Source organism: Taeniopygia guttata, chromosome 3, assembly GCF_048771995.1.
Source record: "Taeniopygia guttata chromosome 3, bTaeGut7.mat, whole genome shotgun sequence".
NCBI lineage: Eukaryota > Metazoa > Chordata > Aves > Passeriformes > Estrildidae > Taeniopygia > Taeniopygia guttata.
In genome coordinates this window covers 71,456,892-71,475,507 of record NC_133027.1, presented here as the reverse complement: position 1 = coordinate 71,475,507, position 18,616 = coordinate 71,456,892, and the positions used below count along the sequence as shown (strand labels likewise).

At 39.3% G+C, this 18,616-nt stretch overlaps 1 protein-coding gene across 4 annotated transcripts in view; it reads right to left on the bottom strand.

Annotated features, from left to right (window-relative positions):
- PCNX2 (pecanex 2) overlaps window positions 1-18,616 on the bottom strand; it is a 150,946-nt gene that overhangs the window by 77,957 nt on the left and 54,373 nt on the right. For all 4 annotated transcript variants that reach the window (XR_012055122.1, XM_072927114.1, XM_030268277.4 and 1 more), the window contains 4 exons: window positions 10,850-10,959; window positions 8,581-8,677; window positions 2,031-2,123; window positions 1,406-1,556 (listed from right to left, as the gene is read on the bottom strand). Coding sequence is in view for 3 of the 4 variants with exons in the window: in XM_072927114.1 (XP_072783215.1) it covers window positions 1,406-1,556; window positions 2,031-2,123; window positions 8,581-8,677; window positions 10,850-10,959 (451 nt within the window). In the remaining variant the exon portion in view is untranslated. The remainder of the gene's footprint in view (window positions 1-1,405; window positions 1,557-2,030; window positions 2,124-8,580; window positions 8,678-10,849; window positions 10,960-18,616) is intronic.

The window sequence follows — 18,616 nt, the reverse complement described above, 5'->3', positions numbered from 1 at the left end:
TTAAATCCTTCAGGTATGGTTTTTCAGAGAGTGATCGGAATTCTTTTGTGGTCTAGCTGAAGAACAGTCTAGAGTCCTCAACAGACTGTTCTGCAAATGCTGTCTTCAAACACTTCAGAAACATATATTGAGAATTATTAAGGCGTGGGAGCCATCAAGAAATGACAAGCAAGCTTTTGGCTGGTAGCTAAGGCAAGAAGAGAGCTGGGGTGGAAGAAGGAAGCTTTACTTCTCAAAACATACTGCCTGCTTCAGAAATAACTCTATCAGAACAGGAAATCAGACCTCAACATACTAAAATATTGACTGATATTCACATTGTCAAGGCACCCTCCACTGAAGCCAGTAGACATCAACAACAGCAAATCTTAAAAAAAAATTCAGTTCTTTTCAATCTTAATATTTCTCTGAAAGTGTTACAATTTAAATTAGAACACATAAATTGCACTACATTTGATAATGCATCAGAAAGTAGAAAAAAATCTGCCTCAATTTCATCAATCTTTTATGTTTTTAAATTATGTAGAATGCCAATGTATTAGGCATGAACTATACCATGTCAAGCAACACAGCAAGTAACAGCACTGTAATGTAAAACAAAACGCAGATCAGGCAGTGGCTCATGAAAGATCATATAAAGGCTGTGAAATTATTAAGGGACCGGAACATTCAACATATGAAGAGAAACAGAGCTGGGACTGCTTAACATTGAGAAGAAAAAGCCTTGGGGGCATCTTATGAATGCCTGATTGGCAGCATTTTTGGGGTATAAATACCTGATGGGGGAAAGTAAAGATGATGGAGCCATTCTGTTCTCAGTAGTGGCCAGAGACAGGACAAAAGAAATGGGTACAAATTTAAAATCCATTTCCACAAAAAACCAACACCAAAACAAATAAACCACCAAAAACCACAAAACCAAAAAGAAAACCCAAAAAACCAAAAAAAAAACCCCAAAACAAAACAAAAAACCCACCAAAATCCACCCAAATACCACAGTTTGAAGCAAGTTTTTTTATTGTAAGGATGACTGAATCCTATGTCCAGAAAGTTTATTTAGAGTCTCTACACTTGAAAATATTAAAAAGTGGACACAGCCCTGAGCAACCTGCTCTAGCTGACCCTGCTCTGAGCAGGGGCATCAGACTAGATAATCTCCAGACACGTCTGTCCACCCTCAGCTGATCTGGGCAGTGGCCTGAGAAGACAACTCCTACAGGTTCACAGATCTGTTGGTGATGCAGTGAAAAAATTAAAACAATCAGGTATGTCTGCTAATCAAAAGTAAAAGGATCATTCATTCTCCCAGCTCTCTTACTTCTGGATTTTTTTAATTTTAGTTCTTCAAACCAAAGCAAGCTGGAAGTCATTGAATCCATTGTTTAGAAAAGATTGTCTTACCAACCTCTCACTTCCCGCTGATGGTGCTCTTTGCTTTTGAGTATGGGGTGGGAGATCCACAGCCAAGGGTGATGCTTGCGGAGCTGAGGAAGGATGTAATGTGTTACAAATCCCACTGTCCACGCTAAAGCAAACAGCACAATGCTGAGAAATGGCTGGGCCAGAGCAGAAAAAAAAAGGAAACACAGTTATAATTTACATACAATATTTTTTTTTCATTTTTTAACAGTTTCCATAACTGCATTTTTGTGCATATTATTTTTATTCCTATGTTCAAATTCTTGACATTAGGTGAATATGGATTTTGACATATGTGTTTTGCCCACACAATTGGCCATTTTTTTGGTCCATAATTGGAGGAAAAAAAGGCAAAATCTGAGGTTTATTCATTCTGTCCTCCGGATTCCATATCATAAGAGCTGTCTAATGAAAGAGATGTCAAATAAGTAATACTGAAATTAATAGAAATATCCAGAAACTAACTGCTTTGCAGATATAACAGCATCATCATGACCACTAAATGCATTTTCACTAACTTCTCTTCCCACAGCATCTATTCTTTCCAGCACCCTGTGGTTTTGCATAAGAGACATATTACCTTAGGGAGGAAAAAAAAGATAGATACACACCCTTAGTGACAGAAATACAGTACTGGCACTGACAGCAAATGACAGAACAGCAGCTGCTGTGCAGACAATGAGATCCGATTTCAAGATTTCTTTCTGTGAAAATAATTATTTTACACGCAATTAGTAAGGCAGCACTATTTTAACCAAAGTAATTACTCTGTTCTCAATTACTTACACTCTGCATTGCAATAAGGCTAATCGGCACTCCCTAATACAAAAGTATTTTCTCCACTCTGCTTTGGGAAATTATTTCTCCACACTCCAGGTCTGTTGAAGTAATCACATTTAAATTCTTCACGCCTAATTTTGAATTATATTTTTAAATAACAAAGTTATAATACTGGAGAAATGAAAGCACTACATTTTAATACTGAATCTGATTCTGCTTGAGGAATATAACTCTTTTCCATTATAACCTTCTTATTTTTGGGATTCAAAATTCTGGTTCCATTTCCGATTTTCAAGAACTAATATTTCTTATTCCCTTTCTCTTGCATTACTGAAAAATGTCGTGCTTTTTGGTAATGTCTTCTAAGACACAACATTAATACATTTATTATGTTCTAAAGTGACATGTCCCGTTTCCTGATTTTCTTTATTGGAAGTCAAACTGCAGCAAGATTTTGTGGATTTTAGACAAGGCTTTTTTCCAGTATCATCGAATGATAATGGAAGGACACATCTGCCTTTATGTAAAGATCTGTAACCATGGTAGGAGTAACTTTGTTTCTAAAGATTGGAAATATCTGTTTCCTTACAGCACATTTTTCTTGCAATTAAAATGTCATTCTCAGTAAACAAATAAACAAGATAGCTTGTGCACTGTACGGTCTTCTGAATTGTGCTTCAGAGGTCACCCAAATGCTTTTGTGAGTAAATGAAAATCTTGTCTTAGATTTATGAGAAGGGCATTTAGGTTCAGCACTCAATTCTGCTGCTAAGTTACCAAATGAGAAACTATTTGTAGCTCTTGGTTTAGAAGATGACTTATGCTTTAATTCAAAGATACCTAGAAACAACACCTGAAAAAGCAACCCTTTCATTAGAACCAGAGGTTCATTTGACTTCCTGGTGGTGCAATCTAGGTAAACTTAATGAATCTCATCAGAGAAAAAGAAAGAAAACTAAAATAATGATGGCATGGCAAACCTACGAATAAAGGAGATAAAAAAGAAAGCAAGCAGAACAAGCGAAGAACAGAAGGGTTGTGAATTACCAGGGAAGCTGGTAGCAACCTCTATATTTAGGCTGCCTATCACTCCCTGTTATGAAAGACGCTTCTCAGGAAAAGGTCACCTGCACCAGCACTTCCACTCACTGCAGCAGCCCTTTGAAATGCAGTAGGACTAAAAAGCCTTCAGGCTCTGAAAGTACTTTTGCTTTGTCCCAGGAAACTACAATACAGCTTAGCTGAAATCTCAAGCAACCATCCACGGTCTTTGCTCTTCCCAGGCTGCTCAGGAGTACGCACATGTCTCCAAAAGAGTGGTGCTCCCTCCACTCTGAGAGCCATCCTTCTTTGCATGGGCTACATGTGGTGCAAAGGTGTGGGAACACAGTTAGGTCTCTGGAACTCCTCCTGACCACCTTTCCCAAGCGCAGCCCTGCTAGCCTTGCTCCTTGGCTGTTGCATTCAACAGAAGAACCACAACATGAGGGAGCTCACAGGAAAAGCCTTCTCTTCCCTGACTAAACCTTGGCTCCCTGCCTGTCCCCACAGGTCTTCACTGTTCAGTTCTCTCACTAGCAAGTAGCAATACTGAAAAAACACAGGCTGATAAAAATTAATAACAAAATTATTACCAATCCATGTAATGGAAATTATTTTTTTAACCTCTTCAGATATTTTTAAAGATGCTGCGTATGAAATCTGTGTAAAACAGCAGTATCTGAGAAAATAAAGTGGTGTCAAATTTATATGGCACTATTTCAGCCCTTTTGTGAATACACAGCATGAAAAGTCTTGATCAAGTATCATTTTCTGCACAGCTGAATTCAACTACTCAGTAATCTAAAACAAGCTTCTAAGAACAACAAACACACTCCAATCATATTCACAAAAGCTCTTCTGTACAACCCAAGAGGCTTATTATTAAAATGGCTGATTTCTCTCACAATCAGATGGCTGAAGAAGCTGACACTTTAAAAACCATGTAAAATATTAAGAATTTAGCTATAAAGTCAGCAGAGGTGATAACAATCCACATTTTGGGGAGAGGTGGCATCCTAACTTTCCATTCCGGGCCAGATCACCAAAGAGAATCTTTTCAAGCATTACATTCAGAAAGGAACATATTACACAAATTACATTGCACAGGACTTGTATTTCCCATCTTTCCTTTTGCAATTGTCCTTTGTACAGTGATAAACTCTCATCAGATTTGACAATCCTATACAGAAAAAGGCCTATGTTTTTAAGGAAATTATTATTCAGATATTCAACCCCAAATTTGACAATTGCTTTCCATTTCTAGCAATATTGAAAGTGTTTAAAGAATCATATATGTCCAGGTTTGTCCTTCTGTCCTTGCACTGAACTATTTCAAAATGTAAATATACTACTCAGCTGCTGACTGGCACAATGATCCACAAAGGAGCTCCCTCTTGATGCAGCCAATGCTTTCAAACTTCTCACAAAATTCAGGCTTTTTTCCCTCTGAAACAAAGCTGAGCAGTGCTTGCTTCTGTTCCATGTCACTGCATAGGAGACAGGGTCCCCCAGGAAACGGCAGTGATCTCTGGCTGAGAGGAACTCACAGATACTCTCCAGGATAAAACCTCGGGCATCTACCTGCTGGGAGTGGACCTGTGGCTCCTGGCCTTCCTGCAGAAGGCAGCCAGCTTCTGAAAACCATGTGCTTACCTTGGACCCAGCTGTCTAAAGCAGGATTTTGGGTATCATTCCCAAGGCCAGGAACTTATGAGCTGAGTACTGAATAGCTCTACAGCATGATGCTTGAGCCCTTCACTGCAATTGGTCCAAAAATGTAAAAATTAAACTCTATACACAGTTCAAATCTCTCCAGTGAGAGACAGTCACTGTTATAGTTTGGGCTGAAAGACATTCTACACTGTCCATGTTACACTCAAGGGGAAAAAAAAAGAAACTCCAAACCAACATTGGTACCTCTGACGCCTTGGGGATTTCACAAGCAGAATATATTAGAGTGGCACTTTTTTTTTGGTTTAATTATTATCACAGAATCATAGAATTGTTTATGTGGAAAAGATCTTTAAAATCATCAAGACCAACCATTATTTTCAATTAGATTTTTGGAGCTTTGTACAAATCCTTTTATTAGCTATCTAAATGTTTGTACTAAAGATCAGGAAGGAACCTTGAGTTTGAATGTAACACATTATCACCCTCGGGCCACTGCTTAATCTAGTAATCAGCCATGTGGATGCCTACAGAAATTAATTATAATGGTAGGAGGCTCCATTCTCAAAGTTGAATGGTCAATTATCGGTCACAGCTGCTTCATAATTCAGGCTTCCAAAGCTGACAATTCTTACACAGCTATTCAAGGAAAGGAAAAGGGTAAAAGTCATGTAATCAAACATTAGAGATGCTGTATTTATTACTCCTGACATCAATGCAAAGCCATCCAGAAAACAACACATTAATTTTCAATATTAACCTTGTTTGCTTTCAGCTGCCTAAGAAGGTGATTTGGTTCTCTATGCCTCTGGCTTTCTGATTAAAATGGGTCTTATTTAAATGGTGTTTTGTAGACCACACGTCACCAAGGCAAGGCTGGCTTGGGTAGCCTCCTGCCATCTCTTGCCACTGACAGGGGTTAGGAATACTCTCCTTGCAGAGGAGCTCTTCAAGAAAAAAAGAGCTACCATCATGGAATCTCTTCTGAATACTGGTATATTGTTTCACCCAGCTTCTGAATGGATTGAAGATCCCCTTACAAAACTTCTGGAAATTATTTTAAATTGGCTTTGAAGAGTCAGCCGAGTCCTACACCCTAAATATGACTGTTATTGCTGAAGCAAGTCAGCAGGGACTATGGTTTGATTGTGCTCCTTGAATTCAATGCACGTGCATTTTCTCCTGCCTCAGTTCTTCCCTACTTGCCCTATTAGCACTACATTGCTGAGATAGCAGTGGGAGTCTCCTTGGTGTTTAACTGAGACAGAGGTACCAGGTAACACAGGGGTTAGACAAAGAGCCCACATTCATCAGAAATTGCCCTCTCTTTCTTCAGCTAATTTCTTCCAAATTAGCACTGTTAATTGACATCTTAAGCAAACACTTTGGCTTACAATTTTTATACAGACTGAAGGAAGCCCAGAGAGAGAAAAAAAAAATTAAGGCAAAGAACTAGCAAGCTCTAGCAACACTGAAGGGAAGCAGGCTCTGCCTCATAGCAGCAGCAGCATAGAGTATCAAATTTACAGAGCAGAAAAGTGCCAATTCTCAAATCCAGGCATTTCCTGGAGAGCAAAGGTGCCAGGAAGGCCACTTAATTAATCCTAAAAGTGTGACAAAATGAAAAAGTGTGACAGGAATGAAACATTGCGAAGAGAAGAACTGAACTCCTGCGCCTGGAAAATCCCAGTGCAGCTATCCCTATACTTCTGCACCTTACACCCCACTGGCTCAAGGGCCCAAGTGCAGCTGTGCAGTGTTACTGTAAGACAGCAGATCCCTGTCCATGTCACTGATATAAAAATTGTTAGAGAGTCTGCAGAATTACTTCATTTTGAAAATACAGCCAGGATCTTAGGTGCAGATTTTTTCCACTATTTTTGGGGTTTGTTTTCAATATTTTAAAGCCTTGCTCAAGGTTTCCCTCTGCACTGTGAAATGAAACCAGTTAAGTGGACAGCTGCAGTAACTGCTTCAGTCCCCAGGCTGGGCTCCATCTGCAGAACAGATGACATCAGACTCTGTATTCCTCCAAAAAAGGCACTATCAGCAAAAGACAGAACTACAGGAGCATGAGAAGCTTTCCATTACATCTGCCATACAGTTCCTGTGTACAGGAACAGAATGTCAATGAACCACTGCAATAACCTACACACCACAAATACCACAGAATACAGCAAAATTCTAACAGAAATACTTTACTTGTTTACTCTGTTTCTAGATGCACACTCATATTCCAGTATCAACTGCTGCAAACAGTTTAGTTTGAAAGAAACTGTAGCTCAACACAAGCAACAAGAAATAGCCATATCACTTAATCTTATGTAGGCCCAATTAGAGGAAGCAGTTTAAAATAACATTATGCATGGTAAAAATTACAATCTAAGAAACAGCTTAGAAAAGTAGAAAACATTGGTAGTGTAGGATCAATGCATATGCTGAATGTAGGCTGTATAACACCTTATAAAATCCCTAAGAAATGATTCAAGATGTACATGAGAGATGCATCCCTTTGAAGGGACATCTGGAGGCCAGTAGGAATCACGGACTCCCAGGTCATGTCTAAGGTTCAAAAAACACACTCTATCTTCCAGAGACTCTCTGATTGCTCCTGGATTTCAGAGAGCATTCAGAAGTTTAGGAATAGCTGCCTAGGTTGCAAATGCTCGGTTGTGCAGGCACTGGGGATGTGGTCAGAAGGAAGAGCTGTCTGACAGCAGGAAGCAGGACAGCTCACATGACTAATAAATGTCAAACAACCCTTAGCATTTCTGGAAACTTGATGCTCTTCCCACATGAACGCTTTATAAAATCAACCTCCCCTGGGTAACAGCAAACATTTTTTTTAATATAAAAAGACACAAAAAGGAAGATGGGTCACTTCACAATGTTTATGCTGAAGTGAGAAATAAGCTGACACAAACTTACAGCTTCCTGCCAGACAGTAGTAAATAAACAGCCTGCCAAGCAAAGAAGAGATAATGAGATAGCAATGCTTGGCACCAGGCATGTACCTCCCTCTCCCATACTATCCCAGTTTCATGTGCTTCTTCCACCTCTAGGTGCCAAGTCTGACAGTGTGCTCCACTTGGCTCAGCTGGGATGGACGGCACACAGTCAAGAGACTGGCACAGAAAAGGCATTCCTGAAAAACAGGTAGCCCTAGCCATAGAAAAATAAAGAATAAGAGCTGTTTTAAACACATCTAATTCTGTGGACCAAATCCTGCTCCTCTGCAGTGCACACGGAGAGTCTGGCAGAACTGTTCACCTTTTTGAATGCTCGCTGAACAATCCAGCCTACCTTGGACACACCAGACTGCCAGACTGCAACTCTGTGCACAGAATCTGTATTAGTTCTCTGTGTACTAGGATGAGAGATGCATCACTCCCCAAGCTCTATGAGTGCACTTCTCATGGACTCTATTCTCATGGACTATATTAAATAATCAATGTGGCAGAGCCCTTCAAAGGAGCCCTTCAGAAAGGAAAATGGCATGTATCCCCTTATCACTGCTGGCCTCACTGTAAAGATCATCTATCTGTGCTTTTAGTAAATTAAATTACTAAATGACAAGGTTTATTTACAACAAGGTTTATTTACAAGGTTCCTCAGTAGGCAAAATGGATGAGAACTTTGAACAGAAAGTAGTGAAAGAAAAAGCCTTACCACTGATTCTCTCATTTTTTCTGGGAGTGGATCTTCTGATGAATCTTCAAATCGCTGGCGTAGATAGTGAGGGACATATTTACATTGAATAAGGGACCTGTTTAAAAAAATTCCTAGTTAATATACCTCAGAATATGTGCAACAGATATGAATATTTCTGAAGGACAGAAGAGGAACAACAGCCTCGTATTTCCCTCTTCACGTATACATTAGCATTCCTATCTTTGTACAGCTGGAGATTGACACAAACCAGCTCTACCTGTGATCAGGGCAGAAATTCCTCATCAGAATCCTGAGGAGTCTCAGCAGCCCCATCAATGTGACTCAGTCCTTTAGAGGAATGAGCAGAGAGGGTACTGTTGCATTTATGACTCTTAGTTCTTTGTCAGCTAAGCTGAAACCAATATGAGAGCTCTTTAGACCCATGTTAAAATGGCTAAGGAAGCCAGTTCTCTACTATCTGTATATTAATTCTCTCTTTGAGATTTATGTGCTACCTCCTCAACCATCTTGACTTTTATGCCACAGGCCATACCTTAAACACTTTTTTCCAATCTCCTTAACTTCTTTTAAATAAGTTCAAAGCTGTTCAGGGAAAAAAAATCTTAAATTTTTTTTTAAGGATGATGCGTTTTTACAATTGCACAATAAATATTTGATGTTGTACATGTATTCTTAATTTTTAGATTTTTAGGAACCATTTCAGTTGCTGAAGATTTCATTGCAAATATTATGAAACTGCTAGCAAGATTTACAATTTGAAATGCATTTAATAGTTTAAGATTACTTCCTTAAAACAAAAGTTTCAAGGAAGAAAAGTTTCTGTTTTATTAAAGAGGTTCATGAACTGATGTGTCCTTTCTGGGAAGTGGGAGAAAAGGATCCATTTAAATTACTTTAAAATTGAAAGAACTCACAATTTCATGCTGATTTACAATTTACCTGTGTATATTTTACACCAAAGCTAAGAACACTCCCTAATACACCACAGAGCTTTACTTCCTTCCATACATAATTTCCATACTGTAATGACAAATAAACTACAAACCATCCACACAAAGCTCGATGGAGGTCTCCCTGACATACATGCCACACACAGTAGGCTATGGGTGAAGTTCAAGGCAAGACATGCAAGCAGTTCTTACTGCTTTCCCATATCAGGACCTAGCAATGTATAAATGCGAGATTCCCTGAATTTTTCGGTAAAGGATTTCTCAACTCTTCAGTAAGATTTACTGGGATGACAATTTCCTGCTAGCGCTCTGTATCTTTCCCTTCCTCATCAGTGCTGTTATGCTTTTTCCAAGTTTCTCTACTTGGAAAAAAATAGAATCTTGAACAGCCTAAAAAGTTCTCAACTTCCCCCTCCTTACTTCTGCACTGCAGAATTGCGCATAATGAACCTCAGGCCTCACCTCACGAATCAAAGGAGAGAACCTCTCTCTATGAGAGAACCTCTCACAGGCCCTCTGCACTCTCCTAGGATAAAGCTGAGATGCCTGTGAAGCAGAATTCCAAATGGCATACTGATACTGATGGCACAAAACCCACTTGCTTGCTTAGCCCCCAGCCACAGATGTAACTGCCCAGCTGTTTGCTGACCCCACAGCCCCTAACAGCCATATATCACCATTTCCTCACTGGGAAATTCACCTTTGCTGCCCCTGAGCTATGGATCTATTGGGTCTCTCTCACACACATCACCTCAACATGCAAATCACTTTGTTGGGACTTTTCCCCTTCATCTCCCTTGTTTGCAGTGTCAGCACTTAGCATATACTTCCTCTCCTCAGTTACCTCCAGCAGACTGTGTCAGAGAACAAAAGGAAGGATGAACCTCACACTGAGAGGCATAGCCTACTGTAGTAATCCTCAGCAAGAGCTGGAATTCAGCCATCTTCCCAGCACATTAAATGTTCCTTCTACTGGTCCCACTGCTAACTAATGCACATTCTGCAACTCCAGTCGCCCGAACTCCCCTCAACTAAATCACTGTCTTCCAACCTGGCAAGCACACAACCTCCAGAGGGGAAAAAACTGCTTCAAAGATTTTGGATAGCGCTGCTTAAAGAACACCAGCCCTGCTGGTGATCTGCCTGCAGCACTTCATTCATATACAGGACTGATACCAACCATGCAGACGTGGTGAGGAATTTCACCTCACCACAGTACTTTCAGGAAGCAACCCCTGTGGTTCTGAAACCCAGGCATCACTCTGCCTGTGTGCTGTAAAGAGTAATCAGCAAAAAAACATTTACAGGGAACTTACATCAGCACAGATGGGTCACTGCTTTGTCTGCTGAGGTGATAAGAAAGTGCAACTAGCAGACCACAGAAAGCAGAGAACAGTGCTGGAATGTGCTGTGCATCCCAGGGTTCCTGAAAGGATGACAGAAAGCAAAGTTAGGAATGCAGAACTTAAAAAGCCAAAACAAGTAGGTTAAGCCATACATCATACATGCAATGTTACATGCACAACATCTACATTTGTACACCATCTACCACAGACTGAAAAAATCCTTTTTCATATCAAAGATTACCAGTGTGAATAAACCTTGCATGTTTTGTGGTCATATTGTGCAACTCCCCTATAATCAGCAATTAGCTAGGAAACCACATGAAAGGCAGGTTTTCTTTCCTCTTCAATGAAACGTTAGAGTAAAATTCTCATTAAAATGAGATCCGAGTGAAATCAACTGCAGTGTATTTATCTACACGCTAAATTGATATGCTGTCACTTGACCTGTAGCCAGACTGCACATAACAAATTACAATATCACATAGATCAGGCACTGGGGTTTCTTTCAGACATCTTTCTGCTGCCTTGTGCATTCCACCCAGGCTCTGCCTGGATGCTAACACAGCAGAGAGGGAGAGCACTCGCCACCGCGTGTGACACCCCCAAGGAGGGAAACGAGAGACAACTGAGACACTCGCCAGCACACTCTGCGTATAACTGAGATGAGAAACTCTCTCCAGGTGACTCTAACAGCTAAAACTGGCTAGAAAGAATAAAAGAAAAAAATACAAAGCTTAAGGAACACTTATCAAGATTAGCTTTATTTGTGACATCCTCAGGTACAAATTAGGGATCCTAAGACATACTTTTTTGAGTCCTATTTGTGAAGAACACAAATTTCATCTGTGAAGGACAAAGAAACTTGGAACAAATCCGTTTCACTTACTAATTGTATTCCTTGCCTCCACATGACTTCTACCTGATCAGCCAAATGTGAACTCACCAGATCCTGGCATCAGAGCACTTTCTCTACAGGTTTTGAGAAGCAATGCTTGCAGGATCTGTGAAATTTCAGGCTAGTGTAAATAAGACTTTTTCTGCACAGTTAGTACAACACCAATATCTTCAGAGGATGAAGTAGGTGTATTAGCCTTATTTTGTTCAGTTATATGCATGATTTCTTAGCATGTTAGGAAACACTCTATTTCTTTCAGGTGCAATGAATACCTAAGACAAAATAATTTTAAGTGTTAAACATCTAACGCATTGCAGCATGGAATTTTGCAATTTAACTCTGAAATTCTTGTTATCCTAAGAGTAGAACCAAATAAGTGAAATTTTAATTCTAAGAATCATCTTCCCCTAATCATACTACTGAAAATCACAAAGATAAAAGACAGAAGAGCCTGGTTCCATCAAACAATCCTACCCAAAATAGTAATTACAAACAAAAGAGAGATTCACATGCTATTACTGAAAGAATCCAGCACCATTTATTTGACAATTTAAACTTTACCATACAATCCTACTCTTCATTTCACTGTTCCCAGTTTTGGGGCCAAATATATTTTCGGTTAGCTTTTCCCATGCTTAGTCTCCTGTCATATTCAATTCATATCTTCAAAATACTGAAAAAAATTAACTGAAACCAAAAAGTTCTGAAAATGGCTGAATCACAGCCTATCCAAACATCCTCTGCATTTTCAGGGCAACACAACTGTGTACAGATCCTCCCAGCAGCTACTAGTGCATGACTGCCCCTTTGCTCTGCAATTTCTTTTGAAAGCGAAATACTATCAAGAGTTGAACAACATACTTGATACTGAAATTTATCAGAGGCCAGTTTGAAAAATCATTTCACCTTCTTTCTACTATAAAGCTGTACACAGCTGAATCCTCACATTAACATTTCAGAAATTCTATTTCCATATTTTCTGCATATTACACATAGCTTCTGCATTTGTCTGGTCTGTGCTCCATTTCCAAACTGTCATTATCCCCTCAAAACTCACACGTCAGGTCAGGGATCCAGGAAAGCAGGTAGGATAGGCATCAATATTCACTATGTGCCTAGAGAACAGGATTTTCTAGAAAAATGCTACACAACATTGTAGAAAAGATGAGAATGAACAAAAGCGTCATTTCTCCAGTATCACTGTGATGTACCCTCTTCCATTTTGTCATTTTCCCACCCCACAAATGATGACTGTTAGCTTTAAATTAAAAAAAAAAAAATTAAAAATATATATAATTGAACAATGATTCTTCTCAGTGGGAAAACAGGACTGACAGGTTTTACCCTTGGAAGTTGGTCATATGAGACAGGGACTTTCACCTCCTAGTTTGCCTCATTGGGTTGAGGTGACATTTCGTGCTTTCATATATGGTTTTGGCTTCAATGCAGACACTCACGTAGTCATTTTTAAAACAAGTGAAACAGACTTATAGGTTTAAGGATGAAAACCATGAGTTACAACAGACCCAGTGGTGGGAGTGGGGGTGTTCCATTCCGACCACAGTATTGCCTAATCCCAAAACAATCCACTAAAAGGGGAGATAAAGGTGTCTTTGAACTTATGAGCCTTTTAGCACTGCTAGAGGTAGGAAGGCAAACGTATTTTTAAATAGTAGTGCTAGAAGTTTTCTGTCCCACATTATTTATCCTTTTTACTTATTTCTTCTCCTAAAAAGCCCGCATGTAACACACTTATCTTTCAAAGATATGCTCAAATAAATCATATGTTCTTCTCCAGAGGCAAAGAGTGCTCTTAACGGAGAACCAATTATGCTGAGTAGAAATTCTTGTTACTTTTTCTGGTGTTGTTTTTTTTTATTTCAGAGTATTCCTCTCAGTGGTGACTTTGCAGATTGCTGCAGTGACAGCATCACTGAACATGAAGGCATTGGCATAGTGGCTGGGTTTTTAAACATGGAGACTAACTCCAGCTGGTCTTCCCACACCTGGATTTCCATTGTCCCCATTTTATCACTGTACAGAGTCAGACAATGGCTTGGGTTGGAATGAACTGTTAAAAGTCACGTAGCCTCTTGTGCAATTCCATCAAACCTTCTTGGCTCTTTCTCCTTACCCCCACACTGCTGCTTCATCATGGATCTGTGCTATTGCTCACATATCAAGCAATAAGTGGGAAGGGCTGACAGTCAACCATTCCACCCATGTGACAATAAAGATGGAAATAAATACCATCATCCTATTTCTGAAGATCTAAAACACTGACTTTCTGAAAGAGATCATAAAAGGGAACCCTCTTCACCCCCCAAAATAGTAAGAACTTGTTCTCTACAAGGCTAACTACAACCTTAACACCGTATTACCATGGATAATCCTCTTCAATAAACACTAACAACCAAAATATGTGAATTACTGAACCTCATGTTACACAGAATCAAGACAAGTTCTAGGAAGAGATGCCCACCAGCCTTATCTTCCCATCATCCAGGAAAACAAAGCATTACTTTCCCAGATGATCTCCAAAAACATGACAAGTGATAAATTACCAGAATACAGGTATCACTGCCCACTCCAAGTAACACTGGCCCTCTTTCTCCGCAATTGCTGCTATATTGCACTGTATTTTCCTTGCTGAAATTTAAAATTCATGAAGACTGGATTGATATAGGGGTGTCCATGTGTGTCTACATACAGCACCTTACTGTGGTGAGGTGATCCCAGTCTGTGACTGGAATGCCTTGGCTAAAAAGCAAGAGGAGCAGCAGCTTCAGGCAGGAAGCATGAATACTCATGTTTCACATTATGGTGAGTTTATCCTAAAGAAATAGTGCAGATTTCTACATTTCTGTACAATGACATATAGTGAGAGCAATCCTGGGCCATGTTGGATTCCATAGGCATAATTCCTTTTTTCTATCTGGAAAATAAGTTGTTATACACAGAAAACTAAGATCATAACTATTGAAGTTATGTCTACAGTGCAATACTTGAATATGGCTGCAAACTTCACTTACTGAAAGCCATGGTATCTAGGAATACTCTCCAAAACACCCCTAAAAGCTCTTGCTTGTACCTCAGGGGTTTATAAACTAGAAAAAAAAAAAGCCTCCAAAACCACCAAAAGGACTGAGAGTATTCTATGCAGCAGAAATGAAGGTGTCCAACAATATTATACTTTTTGTTTGGCCACTTACATATACAGGAATTCTCTCTATACACACAAGCTCATCCACTGCTGTCTAGAAATTTATTTGGGCAGTCTTAGGAGATTGAAGAAGATGTATTCTTGCAACTCTTTCCCACCATAAACCCCTAAGACAAATATTTCAAAATTCTTAGTACGCAGATGAAGACTGCATCACTGAAGAAAGGAAGCAAGGAGCACTGTTATTCTGATTAATGAGTTTCAAACTCATTAAATAAACCAAACTACATCGATGTGAGCTGAGAAGGGTTTAAAATCCACATGAGATCTTTAGTAACTGTCCATTGAAGCAATAAATAAGCCACCAGAAAGTAATTTCTTCAGGTATGAGGTAACGGAAACGATGTAACTTGCACTTCAAAAAATATACATCTACATAGAGCTGGAAAAAGCTGGTGTGCCACATATGAATACATTCACATCAGTTTAATTTTTCTGACCCAAGTCCAAAAATATGACTTTTTTTTCCAGGCTGATTAAGATAAACTGCAGGTTCCATACACACACACAAAAAAAAAAAAAAAAAAAAAAAAAAAAAAAAAAAAAAATCCAGATGACAAGTAATTAACTGGTTCTGGATACATTTCAAATCCAAATTAACTGATATGAACAGAAGGCAGAAGACAAGGACTGACTAATTTCAGAAACATTCAGGGATGTACTCTTCTGCCCCACAACAAAACCCTGGAACACTGGAATGCTAAAGACTGATATCAGGACGGCTAAATTCCAGACCAAATATTTGTAAAAAAAGTAAGAGGGCACACCTAACTTCTTTTAAAACATCTCTTAAATATTTGGGCACAGACCTCAAAACAGATGGAGCAGGAGACAAAAATCAGTACATTAGGAAATTCTAGTCAAGTGAAAAAGACGGCACAGAAATTCCCATGTCTCCAATCTGATGGATGCAATATCTGAAAAATAAGAACACCTCCTCCTAGAAAAAGAGAAAACCCTTTTGCACATCAAACCTAAGGTAGCTATTAGAGCTGCCAATTTCTGTTCAAGATTACAGAATTGAAGACTAGATCAAAAATAAAGCCTGGCTGAAGTAAACTCAGCTTAAACAAAGCTCAGTTACCCAAGAGCTTTAAAAAAAGGGTGAGCTGGAAAATTGCTGCTATTGGAAGAATCCAAGGAATGAACAAAAGAGCTGATAAAACCACGCTTAGGATTTAAAGCTTTGTATTAAGCAAAAGTAAATGAAAGTTCACAGACACCTGGAAAGAACTGGATAAGGAGTGATGATATCATTAAACAGAGGTCTGGGAGATAAAGAAATTTCAGAGCAAGGAGGAGAAACTCAGGTTTTTGCACTTCAGAATCTAAGACATTTACCTACATACTCACCTGAAACCAAGTTTACAGTATTGTTATATGCAAGGATGGATAAGCAGCAGTGTCCTATCACTCATGATAAAAATGTGTGGTGGGGTAAGATTTATTAAGAGATGCTGTACAGCACCTCAAAGCTGTAACCAAACCACCTTTACATCTCTGGGATAGCACCACAGAAATCTATCCATGTGACTTCACATCATCACCACAGGGAACAACTTCTGCACCAGCCGGGGCAGACAAATTTGTAAACCTGTTCCACTCACAATATGCTGCTTTCACTGACAGCAGTGATAAACAGTGTCCTGTCCATCAGTCCTCAAGGCTTCAAATACACAGACAGAGACCAGCTATTTTGTGCTCATGGTTTTTATGGAGAAATTATCTGTTGTAATTTCAGATGCATTACTCTGTACTTCCTACTGTGACCAATTTTGGGTTTCTTTTTTATGTGACAGCTTTACAGAAAATGAAAACGGATCATCCCAGCAGTAGCACCACGAGAGGAGGTCCTGACAAACTGCAGACCCACAGCTCCTCCACACCAATATCAAGCAAGGGCAAAGCTGCTCAGGAGCACTCTGAGGATGGGAGCCGTTGCCTGGCCACAGCAGCTGGGACTCGTTTGCTCCCCAGTCACCTCTGAAGAACACATTCCTTTTTCTCCCCCAAGTGTCCAAGTCACAGCGCATGCAAAGGTAACATCATCTTGCAAAGAGTTTCTTCCTGCCCTGGTGACAGTCAGTCCCTTATTTTAGTTGTGTCAAAGTGCACATTTGGCCACATAAAAAACACCCCAGGTCTGCCAGGTGAGCAGTGTGCAGCCACTCCCCAGGACATATCATGTGCCTGTGATGGGACACGACAGCAGCCTGACACCTGACCCAACCCACACCCTCGCAGTTCACACAAGACTACAGATCTGTCCATCCTTTTTTAGGTGCTATGTGCATTATAGCCATGAGAGAGAAAGATTTCTGGTCATGTGATGGCAAAGGCACTGCAAGGTCACTCAGAAAGAGTGACAGGGCCAGATGAACCTGTCGGATGTGTCAGACATTGTCTGCAGGTCACAGGATGAACTCTCAACTGAGAATACTGTGTAATAATTTTCCTCAGGCAACTTACCTGAATGAAAATCCATGAGAATTAAGTTAACCTGGCAAGTTAAACTTATGTTAAATGACACTTCTATACCACAGCTCCTTTTTCACAAAGGCTCTCAGTTGGTTTTGTACAATTCAACAGTAAAATCAGTCTGGACAAGGCACAGGACTTCAGCACAGGCCTGCTAGTCTGTATATCCTGCTTATATTCACATGCTGAAAGGCACCTTGAGTACTTACACAGTTCTGTGGACATACCCCAAAACAATTCCTACTTCCTAATTTTCTAAAGCTGAAGTTCTAGAGCAAAAAATTAATCACTGTGAATTTGCTACTCAAAATGAATTTCAAAATCCAAGCACAACAACATCAAACTATTGTATGTATATATAGCTTATGCTCTAAAGAAGAACAAGAAAAACTCACTTAAGAATGCAGGTTAATTATAAAAGAAAAATTTGTTTTATTTTAATAAAAAATGAAACTAATACAGTAAATTCCAAATTAATTTCTTCAGCCGTAATTTATTTCCTTTCAGAATAATTAATATGCACAGAGAAAGCAGGTAACATCCTGCAAGAATATAACACCCTGCAAGATTATAACTAGAATGCAAGAACCACTTAAGGAAGGACAGAATCAGGCCTGATACCACTGGAATGTTCTTCAGGCTGGACATTTGATGTGAAAAATTGTTCACCAGTAAATAGCACAAAATCACTTAGAGATCCATTCTCCTCTGCAATTTATTTCAGGAAATAGAACTCTGGTAGTTACACCTGCTGAGCTGTAAGATGTTCTGCCAATAAATAGAGTTGACATTTGAGGATGCTACATTTCAGCCAAAACAACACACTTCGCAACCCAGAAATCCTCTGCCAAATATAATCTATCATGTTTCCCTGCTTTGAAAAATTTTGATTATGGTGATTTTTTTTTGCTCTGTTGGTTTTGGCAAACTGATCAAAATGAACAGAGTATAATAAGAATAAAAAATAAACAACAGCTAAAAAGTGCAAGTACGGAAGAGACTTTCCTTTTAGCTTAAAGAAAACCAGGTTACCACTGTTGTGCAAACACCTCAGTGAAACATACTACAGCATTTGCTCAGTTTTGAGTTAAACTCTGTAATTTCTTGCACACCAAAAGTTAAAATCTCCACTTGATTGAGA